Source organism: Hyaena hyaena, unplaced genomic scaffold (assembly GCF_003009895.1).
Source record: "Hyaena hyaena isolate Hyena2069 unplaced genomic scaffold, ASM300989v1 scaffold_180, whole genome shotgun sequence".
In the NCBI taxonomy this organism is placed as follows: Eukaryota; Metazoa; Chordata; class Mammalia; order Carnivora; family Hyaenidae; genus Hyaena; species Hyaena hyaena.
This window is the reverse complement of record NW_024080811.1, coordinates 560,216-577,754: the sequence shown is the minus strand read 5'-3', so window position 1 is coordinate 577,754 and position 17,539 is coordinate 560,216. Positions and strand designations below refer to the sequence as shown.

Sequence of the window (17,539 nt, the reverse complement as noted above, 5' to 3'; positions counted from 1 at the left end):
AAGTGTGAAGGCTCTGAGGCAGGTGGGAAAGGAAGTGGTACATTTCAGGAAGAGAGGAAAATCAGTGTGGTCGGGACTTGGTGTGTGAGAGGAAGTGACAAGAAGAGCTGAAGGTGAGGAGGTGGGCGGGAGTAGAATTATGCAGGGTCATTATAAAGATCCTGGTCTTCATGCCAAAAGAAGTGGGAAGCCAACGAAGGACTGTAAAGGGAGGTCTACCACAGTCAGTCTGCATTTTAATACAATCACATTCACTATGGTTGAGACAAGATTGGGAAAGGTTAGGATGGAAGCAGGCAGACTGGTTGAGAGGCCACTGTAGTTGTCTTGGTGAAAGATGACACTGCTGGTAGCAAAGAAATGGGGGAGGTAAGGGCTATCTCAAAATTCAAAGTCTAAATATACTTAGGAAGTATAAAATAGAAAGTAGGCAAACATTAGGATGTATTAAAAAGGTAGCCAGAATGTGAGTAAGGACTTGAAGTAATCTCTTTCTTCATTCTTATTCACCACTAGGTAGAACCTTATTAGAACACCATGGTAGTGTCCAGAATGTAAGGAAGACATGCAAACCTGGAGATTATCAGCAGATTGATACCTCAGTGGTTAAAATGTTGGACATATGTAGAAAAAACAGTTGAAAGAAACGTGCTTAGAAAGCCTAGAGAAAACTAAAGCATGGCTTGATTCATTCACTAAGAACAATATGGGTTAGGCCAGTGGTTTCTCAAACTTTGTACGTATGCAAATCAACTGGAAAGTTTGTTAAAATCTCCAGATCTGATCCCAGAGATCCTGACTTCAATAGGTCTAGGGAAGTGTCCAGCCTTGTTCCCCGTCACCACTCTTGTGATTCTGATGCAAATGGTGCTCTGATCACTTTGAGAAGGCTGAGCTCCTGCCTTTGAAAAAGTCAGACACACACCATAGGCCCATGACAAGAGTCCAGGAGAGTGGAGGAGGTGGGGTCATACAGGAAGAATGCTCAATTCTACCTGGGGGATTAGAATAGGGCAGGGGTAGGGGAGTCTCGGAAGGCTTGTAAAGTAGTCTTTATGGGCATAAAGGGTCTTTCACACCCAGAAGTCTTCAACAAAGCATAATACAAAACTGTACCCAGAATACTGCCTTGTCACCCCTGATCGTGGGGCTCACTGCTTTGCTGGACTGTTCCATTTTACTCTGAAATGTGGAAAGAAGTTTTATGCACTTTATTTCTTATTAATGTGATTTAATTAAAACATTTTCTGTGTTAATATATTTCAAAGTTTAAAACTTGAATAAGCAATATGTTGTATACCTGAAAAGAATATAACATTAAATGTCAACTATACTTCAATTAAAAAACAAAATAAAACTTGCATACAATTATATTTTCTACTGCTAAAATTAACATTTAGTTGCCCCCACACCTCTGAAACTTTATATGGTCCATGTTTGTTGAATGAATGAATGACTGGATGGAAATAATACTGTAAGGAATAAATTGGTATTACTCAATTACTAGATTTCCTTATCTAGGGAGGCATTTACTCATTTCACTTCAGCATGTTTTTGCTTTTAGGCAGTACAATGAATTTTAGAAAACCTCTCAAATAGCTCTTACTTTAGAAGAGTCCATGAAAAACTTAGCTTTTCAAGGAACTTAGCTAGAAATTAAGAAGAATATTGACCTACCCCCAGGTAGGATACCCCCAGTCTATCCTAAATCCACACCTAGACCAATTTCTCTCCCAATGAAATGTCAGTAAATAGAAATTATTAGCTCAATGTAGAGTCCAACAGTACATTAATACTTACTTTAGAAGTTTAGCTGGAAATGAACACATGATGAGAACAATGTTAACCATAAAGGAAGCTACAAAGAGGGACAAGAACTTTCCAGACCAAAGTATAGCAACAAAGACTGGGAGAAATGAACAGCTTAAAAAAAAAAAAAGATAGCACAGCTATGGTCTATGAAGTTCAGGAAGGTCTATCAAAAGATCTGTATCTTCTGAAATTCAAAATGATTTTATTCTTCTGAAACATATCAAAGACCAACATGTGACTTCTATGATGAGATACCAGGAATAAATCAAAAAGCAAATTTATATCCTATAAAATCAAACAGCCTACTTATATAAAGTGATCAAATCTCTCTGAATTTTAGAATGTGAAATAGTTCAAAACTCAAACTATATAACATTCTTCTTCCATAGTCATATTACTACTTCAGTGTGTATTCAGATTCTTAACTCACATTTACTTTTATTTAAAATTATTTTCTAGACAGAATAAATTAGAGACTGCAAAAAAGAGTAAAAAAGCAAAGTTATCCAATGATAAACATCAGAGTCAGGAAAAAGATTCCCATCTCCTGCCTTCTTAATCAAGTGATATTTCTACTGGTTTGAAATATCTTCCCCGAAGGAAAAAGGTATTATTATTAAATGAGGTTTAAATGGAGGGACCACATTAATATAATTTTCTCTAATCTTCTATAGTCAAAGAATCACAAAATGAGAGATAAAAGGGACCATATAGAGCAAGGCTGTCCCCTCTAAAATATCCCAGACAGATGGAAGTGTTGGAAGAAAATTCAAAGACCTTTTAGTTCAACTGTGTGCTATAATTACTCATTTGTCTGGCTTCCAATTTTCAATTTCTATGAGAGCAAATAATGGGGTTATTCTGTTTACTATGCATTAAGCATAGTGCTTAGAACACAGTAGGGCTTCCATAAACATTTGCAGAAGGGCTGAATTAATAAATCTTCATCTTGCAGATGAGAAAACTGTAGCTCAGGCAAGTTAACTGACTTGCCTTGAGGTCACAATTCCAGTTCTTTCAGTCTCATTGGTCAGGGCTCTTGACACTCTGCTAATTTTCACCCATGGCCATCAGATCTTAAATAAGGGAAAGCCATTCCAATCTGGACATATCTGTTCCCTTGGTTGGGTGGAGTTACCAGAATACATCTGTTTTCACTTCTAAGTGGCGGTCTTCAAAAATATGGGGACAACACGTGTGTCCTATTGTAGGTTGCGTGTGGGTGGCATGCTATTTAGTCCTTTCACTACCCTATGACGTGTCAATAGATGTAGCTGTCTGTTCTTAAGAGCAACATCTATAACTGAAATTTCCAGGTGTGGTCTGGTCAGGGCAGAATGCAATGAAGATACAATCTCTTTGCGACCTGTTTGTGAATGCTTTTGATATAAATACAGCAGCATAGATCCTGGTTTCCCACTGCCTCATTTGTATACCCACATGAGCTGCTATTAGATCAAGTGTCTTGTGCCTTCTATCTTTGTTGTTAATTTTCTGAATATAAGCATGGGACTGTTTATCTCTACAAAAATCACATTTTTTTTTTTTTTTTTTAGAGAGAGAAAGAGTGTGCAAGTGGGGGAGAGGGGCAGAGGGAGAGAGAGAGAATCCCAAGCAGTCTCCACACTCAGCACAGATCCAGACACAGGACCCAATCCCACAATCCTGGGATAATGACCTGAGCTGAAATCAAGAGTTGGATGCTCAACTGACTGAACCACCCAGGTGCCCCAAATCACTTGTTTGGTCCATTTCTCTAGCTTGTATTTCAGAATCTGGATTCTGTCGTTCAACATATTAGTTGTCCAACATAGTTTTATGAGAGTTCCAAACTTGAAAAGTATGCCTATGATATCTTTATCCAGGTAATTACTGTCCTGTGTAGACAAATAATAAAAGGAGCTAATCCTTATACAGCACTTACTGTATACCAGACACGTTTCCAAGCCCTTTTACCTCATTTTATTCTTACTATAAACTTATGAGGTAGATGTGATTATTTTCTCACATCTGAGATTACAAAATAGAGATGCAGAAAGATTCAGTAATTATGTAGCAAATCTGGAAACCCACTTTGATTCCAGAGTGGTTGATCCTAATTACTAAATGATGCTCATTCTCATTATTATCATGTACCTTTACCAACAACCTTATAGGCTGAAAGGGATCCATGAGTCAGCAATCCTTGTATAAAGCTGCCAATCATTCACAAAATGGCATAACCATAATCTCTGAAAACCCAAGATTTTCCATGTTGAGGATTTTGTAAACTGCGTTTCATTTTTTTTTTTTTTTTTTTAAGTTTATTTATTTATGGGACCCCCGGGTGGCTCAGTCAGTTGAGCGGCCAACTTCAGCTCACGTCATGATCTCATGGTTCGTGAGTTTGAGTTTGAGCCCTGCATCGGGTTCTGTGCTGACAGCTCAGAGCCTGGAGCCTGCTTCGCATTCTGTGTCTCCCTCTCTCTCTGCCCCTCCCCCACTTGAGCTTTGTCTCTCTCTCTCTCTCTCTCAAAAATAAATAAACATTAAAAACATCTTTTTAAAAAGGTTATTTATTTATTTTGAGAGAGACAGAGACAGCACGAGTGGGGTAAAGGCAGAGAGAGAATTCCAAGCAGACTTTGTGCTACCACACGGGGCTCGAACTCCTGAAACTGTGAGATGACCTGGGCTGAAACCAAGAATCGGATGCTTAACAACTGAGCCATGCAGGCACCCCCCTTTTTTTTTTTTTTTTTAACAAAACAAGTCTTTTGATTTTTTTATTACTCAAAAAGCTTCACTTTTTTATTTAGCTTTCTGACTCTGTGCTTGTGCCTTCAACAATTTCACGATTTTCTGCTCCTCAGTAAGGAAAGCATGCCTGGTCCTGTCACAAACACACTTAGCTCACATGGACCCACCATAGGCCCTGCTGATGTGTTTCCTCGTTTTAGACAACCTCCTAACTGAAGGTCTCACAGCACGAACTCCTTGAAGGTGGCCTGGGCACATACCACATGCAGGTTTTGGTGCTTTCCCAACTTTCTTGGTATAACGGTAAGCCATTCTATTACCAGGGGTTCGGGACAGTCTAGTTGTGTCAGAGGTTATGTTGTATATGTCAAATGCTGACCATTCTGAATACCTATGGACGCTGTCCCCGGCTGGTGGGGGGTGGGGGAGAGAAGCCCAAATGCTTGGGCATGGACCTGACCTGACTGTCTAGTAACTCTTCATTTTCCTTTGTGCATCTTCAACCAGAGTATAAAGTCGTGTGGGTCCAGACCATATCTTTGCTTCTCTTATATCTCCCATAGCACCTACTACACAACGACCTCATGACAAAAATTCAAGGCTTTTTTAAAAGCTTATTTATTTATTTTGAGAGATAGAAAGAGAGAGCTTACGTGAGTGGAGAGGGGCAGAAAGAGAGAGGAAGAGATTGAATCCCAAGCAGTCTCCCTGTGGTCAGCACAGAGCCTGACATGGGGCTTGTTCCCACGAACCATGAGATCATGACCTGAGCAGAAATCAAGAGTCACCCAGGCATCTCCCCACCAAAATTCAAGTTTTATCTTTGATAGATGGGTAATAAAAGCCAAGGAGACCCCTGAGTTTAATTCTATAGGAAATATAAGGATGAAATTTAAAATGGGTAAATGGGGGGCATCTGGGTGGCTCAGACCGTACTGGGCTCCACGCTACCAGCGCAAAGTCTGCTTGGGATTCTCTCTCTCTCTCTCTCTCTCTCTGCCCTTCCCCCTTATGAGCATGCACTCACTCTCTCCCAAAATAAATAAACTTTAAAAAATAATAATAATAATAAAATGGGGAAGTGGGAAGAGACACTACTTTCATTCTTTAGTTTTCACATTCTCTACAACAGGGACTCTCAGGCAGAAGCAGAAACGGACTGCGTCAGACTCCAAGCCAGTGGCCACGACAGTCTAGCCCCTTCCCCAGTCCCATTCTCCTGCTCACCCCCTTTAAGCCCCCACATCTTCTTCGAGGGGATTCTATAAAACACTGAAGAGCACAGCCCGCATATGGCTCCTACTTGCATCTCCCCAGGTACCTGGCAGAGCATGTGTGTGGCACACATGACATGATTAATAAATGCTTGTTGAAATGAACCCTCCACCCGAACTCTGCTGAAAGATCTTCCTATCAGCAACCCCTCTGTGGTCATATTAAAGGCTGGGGAGATAAAACAGCCCTTCAGGACACACACACATACACACATGAGATTTCTCCTCTGGGAGACAACAACTCAATACACTAAAAAGAAGACAATGAAAGATAAAAAGGCAACAACAAACTTAAAAAATTCTCTTTTATCCAAGCTGTTTATATGCTTTGAGGGGAATATCTAAGTTTTTCTTTACTGCCTTATTCTCTTCCAATTGGCTACCTGCCTATTCCTGAACTTAAATAAATCTTCACCTTATTCTCATTCCTAGCAAGTGGGAGACAAATTTGAAAACAGTACTAAAGATAGGAATTGGAGATATCAAGTTAAGTCAATTCTTTTTATTTCTGTCCCTCTTTTCCTTAGCGGATCATGCACTTTGGCTACTAGAGGATCCCTGATTTTTCACATGAGAATCAAAACAGATTTTGGCTCTGCTAACAGTTTTTTTCCCCTTCAAGAGCATAATATACAACTTCCCTTCTTAGAAACCCACATATCTTTCTTTACCTAAACTCACATGCATAATCAGCTCCCAAATTCAATTTCTCTTTTTTTTTAAGAATTGCTATTCTGCATGATTTACACTAAGGCCAGTAAGTGGCTATTCCCCACCTCAGAAATGTTGCTTACTTCCAGAGTGGCAGCTATTTAATGAATAATTAACCGCTCCATACTTTCTATCAGGGATGCTTGTATTACCAGGGTAAAGGTATACTTTATGTCTAAACGATGTCATAAAATAGGCCTTTGCCAGAAAGACGCCCTCATTTATCACACGACATGCCTTGTGGTATTAACAAGGTCGATACTGTTTGTTTAATATATTTTGCTTTCATAGGGGTTTGAAATGATTTGTTTTTGCAGCTGTAACGGAGTTAAATTAGGGATTTAGCTTCTGCTTAGCTAGTTGAGCATATATAACCAGGGGCTATTAATTATCTGCCTAGAGGCCTTTAGTCCCCCTCCCACCGCTTCCAGCATCCTGGGGGGACGGAGTTACACCCCCAGCAGCCAGATTCCACCCTCAAATAACCAACCCTGGCTTCTCGGAACAGGGGAGAGACGAAATCATTCAAACTGTTATTTCTTACTCCACAGCAGCCCTCACCCCAGCATGTAAAGGTTATTGGTGGGTAGATTTTTTCATTGTTGAGTAAGGAATTTAAGAGAAAAATCTTGGTTCAAAGACTAGTTCCAGACATCCTTCCTCACAAATGAGAAACTAACAACAAAAAAGTTCTGTGACCCTGAAGTACCAATAATCAGTCCCTTTCCCCTTTTCTCTCTGCTCACACTGCTGCTCTGTCTTAAATGGAGCAGGGGGAGAGGAGGAAGTTTGCTCCAAAGATAAACTTGTCAAAAATCTGCACTACAATTCTAATTCCTCTCTACCTGTTTGTATCCTGTGGGAGCAGCCGCTGAAAAGCTCTGGAGAAAAAGGGCAAGGGGAGAGAAGGGGCCAGAAGGGGCCAGAAGGGGTGGGGGCAAAGAAAAACTAGAGTGCAATTCAAACAAAATCTCTCTCTCTCTCTCTCTCTCTCTCTCTCTCACTCACACACACACACACACACACACACACACACACACACACACACACACACGCTCAGACACACAAAGAGAGAGAAAAAAGTGCTCCCCCCCCACCTCAGGTCCTAACAACATACTTCTTTATCAGAGGTTCATTGTCAATCAATTAGCCGAGGCAGCAGGGGTCTGTGAGGTAGGGGCACCCAGGGAAACAATGGGCAGCCCTGTTGTATTACTATTTAATCACTTTTGCTAAATAAATAGAGCAGCCCCGAGGTGCTGTCATGTCAAGGGAATTTATTAGGGAAAAAAAAAAACTTCATTTCTTCCTTGGTCATTCCTTTTTTTCCCTTCAGGACAAGAGAGGGTTATTACTGTAGCCTTAAGTTCCATCTTTGTGTTTCTTGCCTTTGATTCCCACTCGGACCCTGCCACTTTCTGGCACTAATTTGTCAGGCTGAACAAAGAGAGGATTTGTACCTCCTGTAAGGTCTCAATTAGGAATGGCTTCTGCTGTATTATGTGCCATTCAGAGAGGACACAATGCCGGTAATTACAGGAATTTGCACTAAATGGCTGAAGAATTCACAGCAAAACTTTTCCCCCCCTTGGGCTTACTCCTCCCAAGGGCTGGGGGGGGGGGGGGGAAGCAAAAGCTCTTAATGCCGGAGAGATGTAATTACCAACAGCAGTCCCAAGAGGTTAAACAGCAGCCGAAGGAGTAAAACCATAAAACTGACAGTGTGGAAATAGTGGAGGGGATCCCCTCGGCTCACTGGGTTTTTGTTTTTGGGTTTTTTTTTTTTTTTTTTTTTTGCTGTGTCTTCTGTTAACATTTCAGCTTCAGTTCAGAATCGGGCACACTGTCCCATAGCGGCCATCCGCTCTCACTCCCAGATTATAAAGCAGGGACAGAGGACCGCTCTGACGGCCAGCTTTGCAGCTCTAGTGGCACCTAACACAAGGCCCGGGGCCCTTTTCTTACCCAGCTGGTAGGTTTCTTGATTGCTGGGAAATTACAGGAAAAATAGCTGTATGTAGTCAGGCCAGGAAACCATCTTATCTTCTGAAGGGAAACAGGTATGTACCCGTGGCTAATTCCTGAAGAAAACAGGACTGCTGCCTTAGGATGGGATTTATACAGCGTTTTGTGAACAACCTAATTGAGAACCACTTATAGCTACAGACTTCATGAATATTTTAATAAGCTGCATAACCATTTGTTTTAGCATTAATATTTTAATACCACAGATGCCTCATTGCCAAACCAAATTTTGAATCCCAACCGGTAACTTTGCTGAAGAATTGTCCCTCATTTTCTGCCACAGCGGTGTTTCTGAAAAGTTGTACTAAAGCGGCACCAAATGAAATGTTCTGAAATCCCACTTTCATCATACACTCCTCTGCTCAGGAACCTTCTGAGACTTCAGGGCCAAATATTAAGCTCAACACCCTCAAACTCCTTTTGTGGGTCGAAAATGACCGGAGAGCTGCAACTTCACACAAGTTCTACTTGACACCACCTCCCACCGTTCTCCAAGCCAGTGTATGGCCCTCGCTTCTCTAGCTCTGGTCACCGCTGCCGTGTGGCCTGCAGCTGTGGTCCTGTGATGAACGTCTGCCTCCCTAGCGGACTGCAGGTTCCATGAGGGCGAGGACCCCATCTGCCTTCTTGCAGCACTGACTCTTCCACGTGCATCGGGGTGTTTTGGCACATGGCAAGAAAGTTGGCCCTCGATAAATGGCAGGATGACTGAAAGAACTTCATTTTCAAAGGCATGTTTTCAGGAAGAAGGAATGCAAGTGCAAAGGCCCGAAGGCAAGAATGACCAGGGTAGGTTCCAGAACAACAAGATGACCACTGTGTTGGGGCTTCCTAGAACGAGGCTGCCATGGAGCTGAGAGGAAGCCATGGAACAGCCACACATACATAGTCAAATACAACTAGAAAAAGTTCCAGCCCGTGTTAACAAAGTTATACATTAAGCATGTATTTTCAAAACCATAACTTCAGGCACTTGGGAATGGTCTATTTTTTCTGCAGGGGCTCTTTAAGTTTCCAAAAAGGGTATAGAAAATTCTTTGCCTACCGAAAGAATTTAGTGAGATAAGGCCCACTGCACTATTTTGTACATTTAAAAGCCAACATTTGTAGCTCACCTGGGTAGCAACCGAATGACCTCATAATAAAGAGCTACTCAGGGCAACCGTCCACTCCTAAGATTTTTTTTTTCATCAAAAATATTTAAAGGGGAATAAATAAATAAATCATTAAAAAGTATTTAAAGGGGAAGGACAAGTGGATATAAAACCTTATATTCTAAAGAGATTCACTAGAACCATGAAATTTTCTGAATTACCTTCTCCTTAAAATAATAGATAATGCCAAGTTCAACTAAAAACACTTTAGTGGACATTTTGCCATTTCAGAAAGTAAACATACTATGCAACCAGCTTTTTCACCGAATGCATATTTTTACAAGGATGAAACATTAGGTGACACAAGTACTAAATGAACAGCTGGTTTAGATTAACTGTGTTTGTGAGAAACAGATCAATTTTTAAAGTTCCATCTGCTATTATAATCTTTAATATAATGAACCGCCTCCCAAGAAATTAAAAAACCATTCATTCAGAGGTGTGCTGAACAAGTTTTAGCCTTTTTCTTTTGAGACTCTGCCCCCTACAGGAGATGAAGTATCCCTGCCTGGGCTAGGGAACCACTATTCCTTCCATGCTGGAATTCAGGAAAATGAAAAGCAACCTGGTAAATCGTGTGGGCCACAAAGCAACTGAACGTAGCATTTTCTGATTGAAGGGGCACTGAAAGGAAATAAAAATTGCTACTTTGGAATCGGCCATGCTACACAAATTAGGATTGACTTCTCCCCACCTCAAATTAGAACCCCTCCCCACCCCCGTGCCTCCCTAGAACTCCAAACCAAAGCATGAAGGTAAAAGCTGAACTGGGCAAATGCCTCCTGGATTCGCGATTACCACCCATCCTCAACCTGTTCTCCAACCAGGCAAACTGAGCGAGGACATTTAGACAGCACAGAGAGACACCTTAAAACAGAGGACCTGAAACAGCCGCCAAAGTTCTGTCCCTGCCTATTCTGTACTCCTTTCCCTATTCTTTTCTACTTAGTTTCCTTCTCCCTGCCTCTTCTACTCACCTTCTTTGTCTTTTTCCTGTTTTCATTTCTCCAACCACTAGATGTGATGGACCTGCTGTGTGCTACCTCTACTTGCATTTCTCCTTCCTCTGAGAGCAAGAAACGCTGCTAGTGAAGTCCAGGATGTGGGCAGTGCACACTCCATCAGGAAGCAAACTTGTGGGAGACAGGTAAATTAGGGGTCAACTAGGTGACAATCTTTGTGTAACCCTTGAGACTTTTCTTCCCCCTTTTAGGAGAAAGTTTCCCGATTCAGCTATTTCAGTCTCTACCTTGAGAACTAGGCCCAGCTATTCTCCTTGATTCTAATAACAGCACAGATTTTTGACCCCATCAGCAATCCAGAGCCACAGAGGTGTATCACAATTCCAGAATGTTCCCAGAGTCAGCATCAATAAATTGTTGAGTGACTGAACATTGAAATATAATGCATGCACTAATAAGACACTAAAATGTCAATAATTTCTACAAACTATGGGAAAGCCCATGTCCGCTTATTTCAAAACCATTTTGCAAAAGTAGCTGACTGACTTCACACCAGGTCATTCACGCCTGCAGATACACGCACATCACCTAGTACGGCTTCTTTACCAGCCCCGTGTCTCTGGTCTCTCCTACCCACCCCTGTGAGTTTCTGCTTCACAGTTACAGAGACCCTCTAGAGAAAGCAGGGATGATTCACTTAATCTCCTCCTTAGGTATATTATTTTTCAACAGAAAAGGCAATCATCACAACTAACCTAAATTCAAATTTCCCCATGCCACCACTATTTGGCTTTCAATGCAGGAACAAGCAGAAATTGAGAATTTGGTCTTGGCTGCTGGTGAGCTTCCTGTTCACTTTTAAATAACACACTTAAATCTGACACACTTGAATTACAATCTTCCAAATCGGGTTTCCAATTAAATTACCTTCATGGTAAATTTACCTTAAGGAAAATTTCTTGTCCCAAATTATGGGGTTTAGTGAAAGGGACATAATTTCATTTAGTTTATAGGAGATATATAGACTTGGCTTAGTGAGTGTTTTATTCTGTCTAGTTTACTGTTCAGGGGAAAGTGAAAGGAATGAGAAATAGCGGGGAGAAGCAGTAACAGGGTCTTAAGAAATTACAGATAATTGGCCTTGAACTCTACTTTGTGTCTCTCACCCTTCCATAGCAGTTTCAGAGACCCTGGTCTTCCCCAGGACAAGGTGCAGGCCTATCATGACTCAGAGGTCATCTGCTGAATCATCATCTACCATGCTGTTAGTCACCTCCAGATTTTCTGTCAAGGCTGACTGTAGATTCTTCCTTAACAGGATCTGACGAGGTCATGATCAATGACAGTTCTCTATAGACATTTTTTTTTTTTCGGTAAGGATTGTCAGCAGTCAGCTTTGGGTCTGAATATCTCTTATGAGGTGATTTGTGATATCCATGTTCCCAGTGACTTTTAGTTAAGAGGATAAAGGAAATGGAATCACAGCAGACTCAAGAAGCTGAAATTCTAGTCTGGTTATGCTTCAGCTAAGTCATTTTGACTCCGTGGCATATAGCTTATCTGCTTCTACTGACTTTACCAGCATGGCATGAAGACAGACAGATGTTTTGATGTAGGAAACTCCTTGAAGGAGAGGTGCTGTTTAAACAAGAGGTGGATATGACTAGCCCATTGAGGGGGTTTTTACAGCAAATTCCAATTGTAGGGTTCAGGTTGTTCTTTAACGAGCTTTAGACTAAAAATTTGCTTCATACCTGCACACTTGAAACTCTGAGCAGTGAGCCCTCGTTCCAAAGACAAAGTTGTCAGAATGCTGAGGAAGCTGGTGGTCACAGACTGACGTTTGTTCTTTCGGAGTTCGGGCCTGCCCATCTGATCCTTGGGTTTGCTCCTCAGGGTCACCTGCAGGTTTTGCTCTGAACTCCTCGCCACATTGGCAGCTGTTTTCAGAGCCTCCATCCACTCCTCGGCCCTCTGCCGGGTCTCTGCCCGGAGGCGGAGGACATCTTGGGGGAAAATGACTTGAAAGCAAGAGTCACAGTCGTCCAGGCTGTCCATCTGGACAGCCAGACACACGTCCACATTGTAGCTCAGCAGGGGGTCCTCGTCCAGCTTGCCGGGCTGGAAAGCCATCAGGCAGGCCCTGCTCAGCACAAACGTAAATGCCTTCCAGTTGTTTTGGATGGTCAGCCTGTACAGCGTCCCCGATTTGGTGATGTTTTGGTATTGTCTGGGGCTCTCCAACACAGGTGGTGGCGCGAGAAGCTCACTGGATTTCTTCTGTAAACAATGGTTCTGTGTACAGTCAACATGATGACCGAGCCCTGGGGAGTTGGCCAGCTCTTCCTGCCGCCCCACGTACCCAGGCACGGTGGCGTGCACGACTTCCCAAAGCTTCTGCCCCCAGTCCAAAGCCTCCCATGGTGACTCTGCCTTCAACTGCAGCTGAGTGTTGTCATAGAGAACGGTATCCACCAGCCTGGCCTCGAGGTTGCCCAACACCGATATGCTCTGGAAGTGCGAAAGCTGGTAGGTGGCATAGAGGGCTTGATTGCCACTGCTGTCAAGGCTGTAGAAGGATAAGTTGTAGGGTGAGAGTTCTGCATAACAGCTCTGCCAGTAACTGTCATGGTCCTTCCTAATCTCCAGGTACCCCTTCTTCAGAATGTTTGGGAATGCTTGCTTGTGTTCTAGGAAGAAAAAACAAGACAAAAGAAGCAATGTATTAATTTCTTAATATGAATAAATTCAATGAGATGATAAGGCAGGTGCAAGAAACCAAAGAGATCAGGGAATGACATCCTTCTGGTTCACACTAAACACAGTAGAGGTAGTACAATTCCAAGACAGTACAAGTGACAAGATGTAATTGGGGAAAAATTTCAAGGCTACAAAAACCTAACTAGAGTGGAATTATGAGTGCAAGATTAAGTATTGAGGGGCGGGAGTGGTCTGCAAAGTCAATGTGACATGCGGAGGTCTATGTGGAAAACTGTGACCCTCCCCGACAGGTCCATGAAATAACTGCAATTCACCAGGCTTTCGTGTTTTCTAGGTAATATTCTATAGAAAGCCAAATACACAAGAGAGAATGTTCCTCCTGTCACTTGACCTAACTCCTTGCTAATACATTTTCTTTGGGTTAGTAAAACCAGGAACGGCCAATAGAAAGGACAGAGCATGAAGTACGCTTCTCATAAACTCCTGTTTCTTGGACACTCCCATTAGTCTTCAAGGCCAGTTCATGAGCCTCCTGTCCTGTAACCAGTTGCCCGGGCTGGACTCAACTAGCGCATGTTTTAGGTCTCTGCTTAGACAGTAGTTCTCTCTCACCTCTGAGCCTGACTGTGCTCATACTGTCACCTTCTGCTCCTTCCCACTGCTTCCACCAGCTACCACACACTTACCCTTCACGTAGCCATCCTGTCTTCCAGGAGCGGACTCTGTCCCGATTCCCTCAACCCCTCATCTGCGCGCGCGCAAACACGCACGCACCCGGTATCAGGTATCCCTATTATTCCTCTTTGATGGACTCTTGTCAGGCTGTATTGTAATAGTTTATTTAAATATTTGAACAAATAAAATTTTGAAGTTTTAAAAAAAGTGTCCTCCCCATTGGACTATAACCTCCACTGAAGACAGAGGAGAGGTCTGTCTTTTCACCCTTACATTACAACACACAGTACAATGCCTACTACATAATAGGCTCTTAAAAAATACTTATTAAATGAGAAATCAAGCTTGTAGCACAATGCCCAGGATAGAGTAGATATAATTCCTTTCCTTTCCGCTGTTTCACAAGTTTATCTGGTTGTGCCATCTTTAATCAATGATTAGCTGCAACGTACACAAGTTTAGTACTTTAGTAGAAGGGAATTGTCACTTGGGAGACTTCCTGATACTTTTATCAGGCATGAAAATGACATCCATGCAAGAGGCAGCACTCTTCCCTGATAAAGATTTTCATTTCCAAAATGCTTCTCAATCTCTTTGCTGATACACACTGGAGACAGTCATAAACTAATGGAGTCATTCCCTAAAGAAGACAAATCACACTCCCAAAGGGTATGATTTCTGATCTTGGCTGAAGGGGGGGAAAAACTAACACAGATCTAGATCTTAAAATAGCAAAGCAAAAAGAAAAGGAGAGAAGTGAGGCAGAGAAAAGCCAATTTTACCTGCTTTACATCTCCAGTCCTGACATTCATTAGTATTTCTGTGATAACTCAAAAGCCATTAATTTCTTGCAACCCACACTAATCCCTTTGTAGAGAGAGATAATGGATGCCTATTCTCAGTTATCTATCTTTTCGGATAATGTAATAAGGGAGGTAGTGCTGTTAGAGACATTGCTGCTACCCCTCCCCCGCTCATTTCCATCAAGTGCTGATGGTAGTTCAATCTTTTCCATAATAAGACTCGTAACCATGTGTTCCTCCATCCTCGTCTGTCCTGTGACCCAGTGGCTCAGCTACACATCCCTGAGAAAAATATAAACCATCTTTCTTGCTTTTAGCTAGGAATTTTTCTCTCCCTTTCTTTTCTTCCTGAGAGCTTTTTACAACAGGTAGCACAAATTAGAAATTCTGCTTTAATTGGGCCCAAGCCAGCAGCAAACCTTTCTAAAACCTCACCCCTCTCTGACTGCCCAAGCTAGGGTGGTAGATGCTACCTTGGGTAGACTGGATGGGAAGTCCTTCCTGGGAATCTCCAAAGTCCCTTTACCTCCTTGATACAGAGTAAGGGTAAAGAACTCATTATGTTTCCAGACTCTCCACCCCACCCCCCCCGCCCCTCTCTAAATAGATACACTAAACTGAGACAGAAAAGACTGGTGTTGATCACAGGAAATGGCCCTTTCTTACAGGATGCAGTTTGTAGCGTATATTTCTGGAGAAAGAAAAATCAAGAAGAGAGCAAACTCGATCAGGAAACTACCCTCTGTGGTATGTATTCCATGCCGAAGGGCCTGTTTCTATCAGATCTTGCCAATATTTCCTGTGTGAAGTGTTAATCTTCTTTGAGTTGTAGAGGGTCAGAGAACAACCATTTCTCTTTAATCTCTAATAATTGCTGCTTACTATTTCTATCTTAAGTTTATTTTTAATATTTGTGTCACTGACAAATCAGAAGGTATATATTTAAATCTAAGCTTTCATTAACTTATAGTTCATCTTTTATTTCCCCAGACTATATCATTTCAACTCATTTAATTAACCTCACACACATTATTGTAAAGTGTTCAACTTCACAAATGAACAATATCTATCTTAACTAATACCGCAAATTATTCAGATGGGACCACTGACAGTGATTATCACCATTTCCTCAATAAAATAGGAACAGATGATCAAAATGAATCACTGGACCCAGAAATTTCATACTGAAACTGTGAGAGTAATTCTTTGTGGAAAAGGGTGAAAAAACAAAAACAAAAACCCAGAACTCTTCCTTTCCCCATTGCTTTCCACTTTGGAGCATGAAGAGCCAGTTCAGTTCCTCTACAGTGAAGACCCCTTCTTCCCCTTCTCCTAATCCTGTAATACCAGTGCAGTGGTATAAGGAAAAAGATGGCTATTTACTGAAGAGGAAGAAGGGAATTTTCCACACAATGCACCTGATTCACTTCTGTACAGCCAACCAGCCTGAGTTCCTCTTTTGCTATTATTTCCGCTATCTGTTCTCAAAAATGTTTCCGTTCTCATGGCCACCATCTTAAGGTTTTTTTTCTTAATATACTGTGGCATAATTGACATATAACATCATATTAGTTTCATGGGTACAACGTAATGATTTGATATTTGCATATACCGTGGTGATCACGGTAAGTCCAGTTAGTTGCATTTTTTTCTTGAGATGACATTTAAGATTTCTTCCCTTAGCAACTTTCAAACATGCAGTACAATGTTATTAACTATAGCTGTCATGCTGTACATTCCATCCCCATGGCTTTTTTATTTTACAACTAGAAAGTTGTACCTTTAAGACCTAATCAAGGTCTTAAATAAGCTCAGGCCTCTCGTCCTCCTCCCTCTGGCCATCTCCCATCAGGGTCACTCAGCCCTTTCCTTGCCCCCTTTTCAGCCCTAAACCCTCCACAGGTTTCCTAGTGCTACAGGAACATTCAAACTCCTTAAAACATTTGATTATGGAAAATTTCAAACACACATGAAAGCATGTAGAAGACTAAAATAAACAACCATGGACCTATCCTTCAGCTTCAAAAATCAAGTTTCTGCTATTCTTGTTTTATATCCCCCACCCTCTCCAACTCTGGCTTTTAATTGTTTTTGTTTTTTGTTTGCTTTGGTTTGTTTTGTGTTTTGGCTGGACTGTTTGAAAGGAAATTGCTGAAATTTTATCATTTCTACTGTAAATACTTCAGGAGTATCTCTAATCTAACAGAATAGAACTTTAATACACACACACACACACACACACACACACCATTTTCACACCCAACAATGTGAATAATTCCTCATCTAATACCTAGTCTGTATCTAATTTTCCCAGATTGTTTCAAAAATTTTCTTTATACAGATGATTTGTGCAACTTAGGTTCACACATTGGTTTGATTGGTATGTCTTTTAAATCTCTTTAAATCTATAACAGTTCTCTTTTTCTTTTTTTTTCATGCCATATATTTATTGAAGAAATTAGTTCATTTGTCCTGTAGAACTTTTCACATTCTGGATTTGGTGTGTCTGCATGGTATTGTTTAAACGTTCTTCTGTTTCCCATGTTTTCTGTCAACTGCTGTTTAGATCTCAAGGTTCATTGAGTTTTGTTTTTTTGTCTTTTTTGTTTTTTTTGGCAGGAATATGTCACAGATGGCTGTCCCACTTCTAAGGATATTAAGAT

At 41.4% G+C, this 17,539-nt stretch overlaps 1 protein-coding gene across 5 annotated transcripts in view; it reads right to left on the bottom strand.

Moving 5' to 3' along the window:
• Window positions 1-17,539, bottom strand: part of PLEKHM3 (pleckstrin homology domain containing M3) — a 189,160-nt gene that overhangs the window by 131,598 nt on the left and 40,023 nt on the right. For all 5 annotated transcript variants that reach the window (XM_039240639.1, XM_039240637.1, XM_039240641.1 and 2 more), the window contains one exon: window positions 12,432-13,367. In XM_039240639.1, coding sequence (XP_039096570.1) covers window positions 12,432-13,367 — 936 coding nt within the window. The remainder of the gene's footprint in view (window positions 1-12,431; window positions 13,368-17,539) is intronic.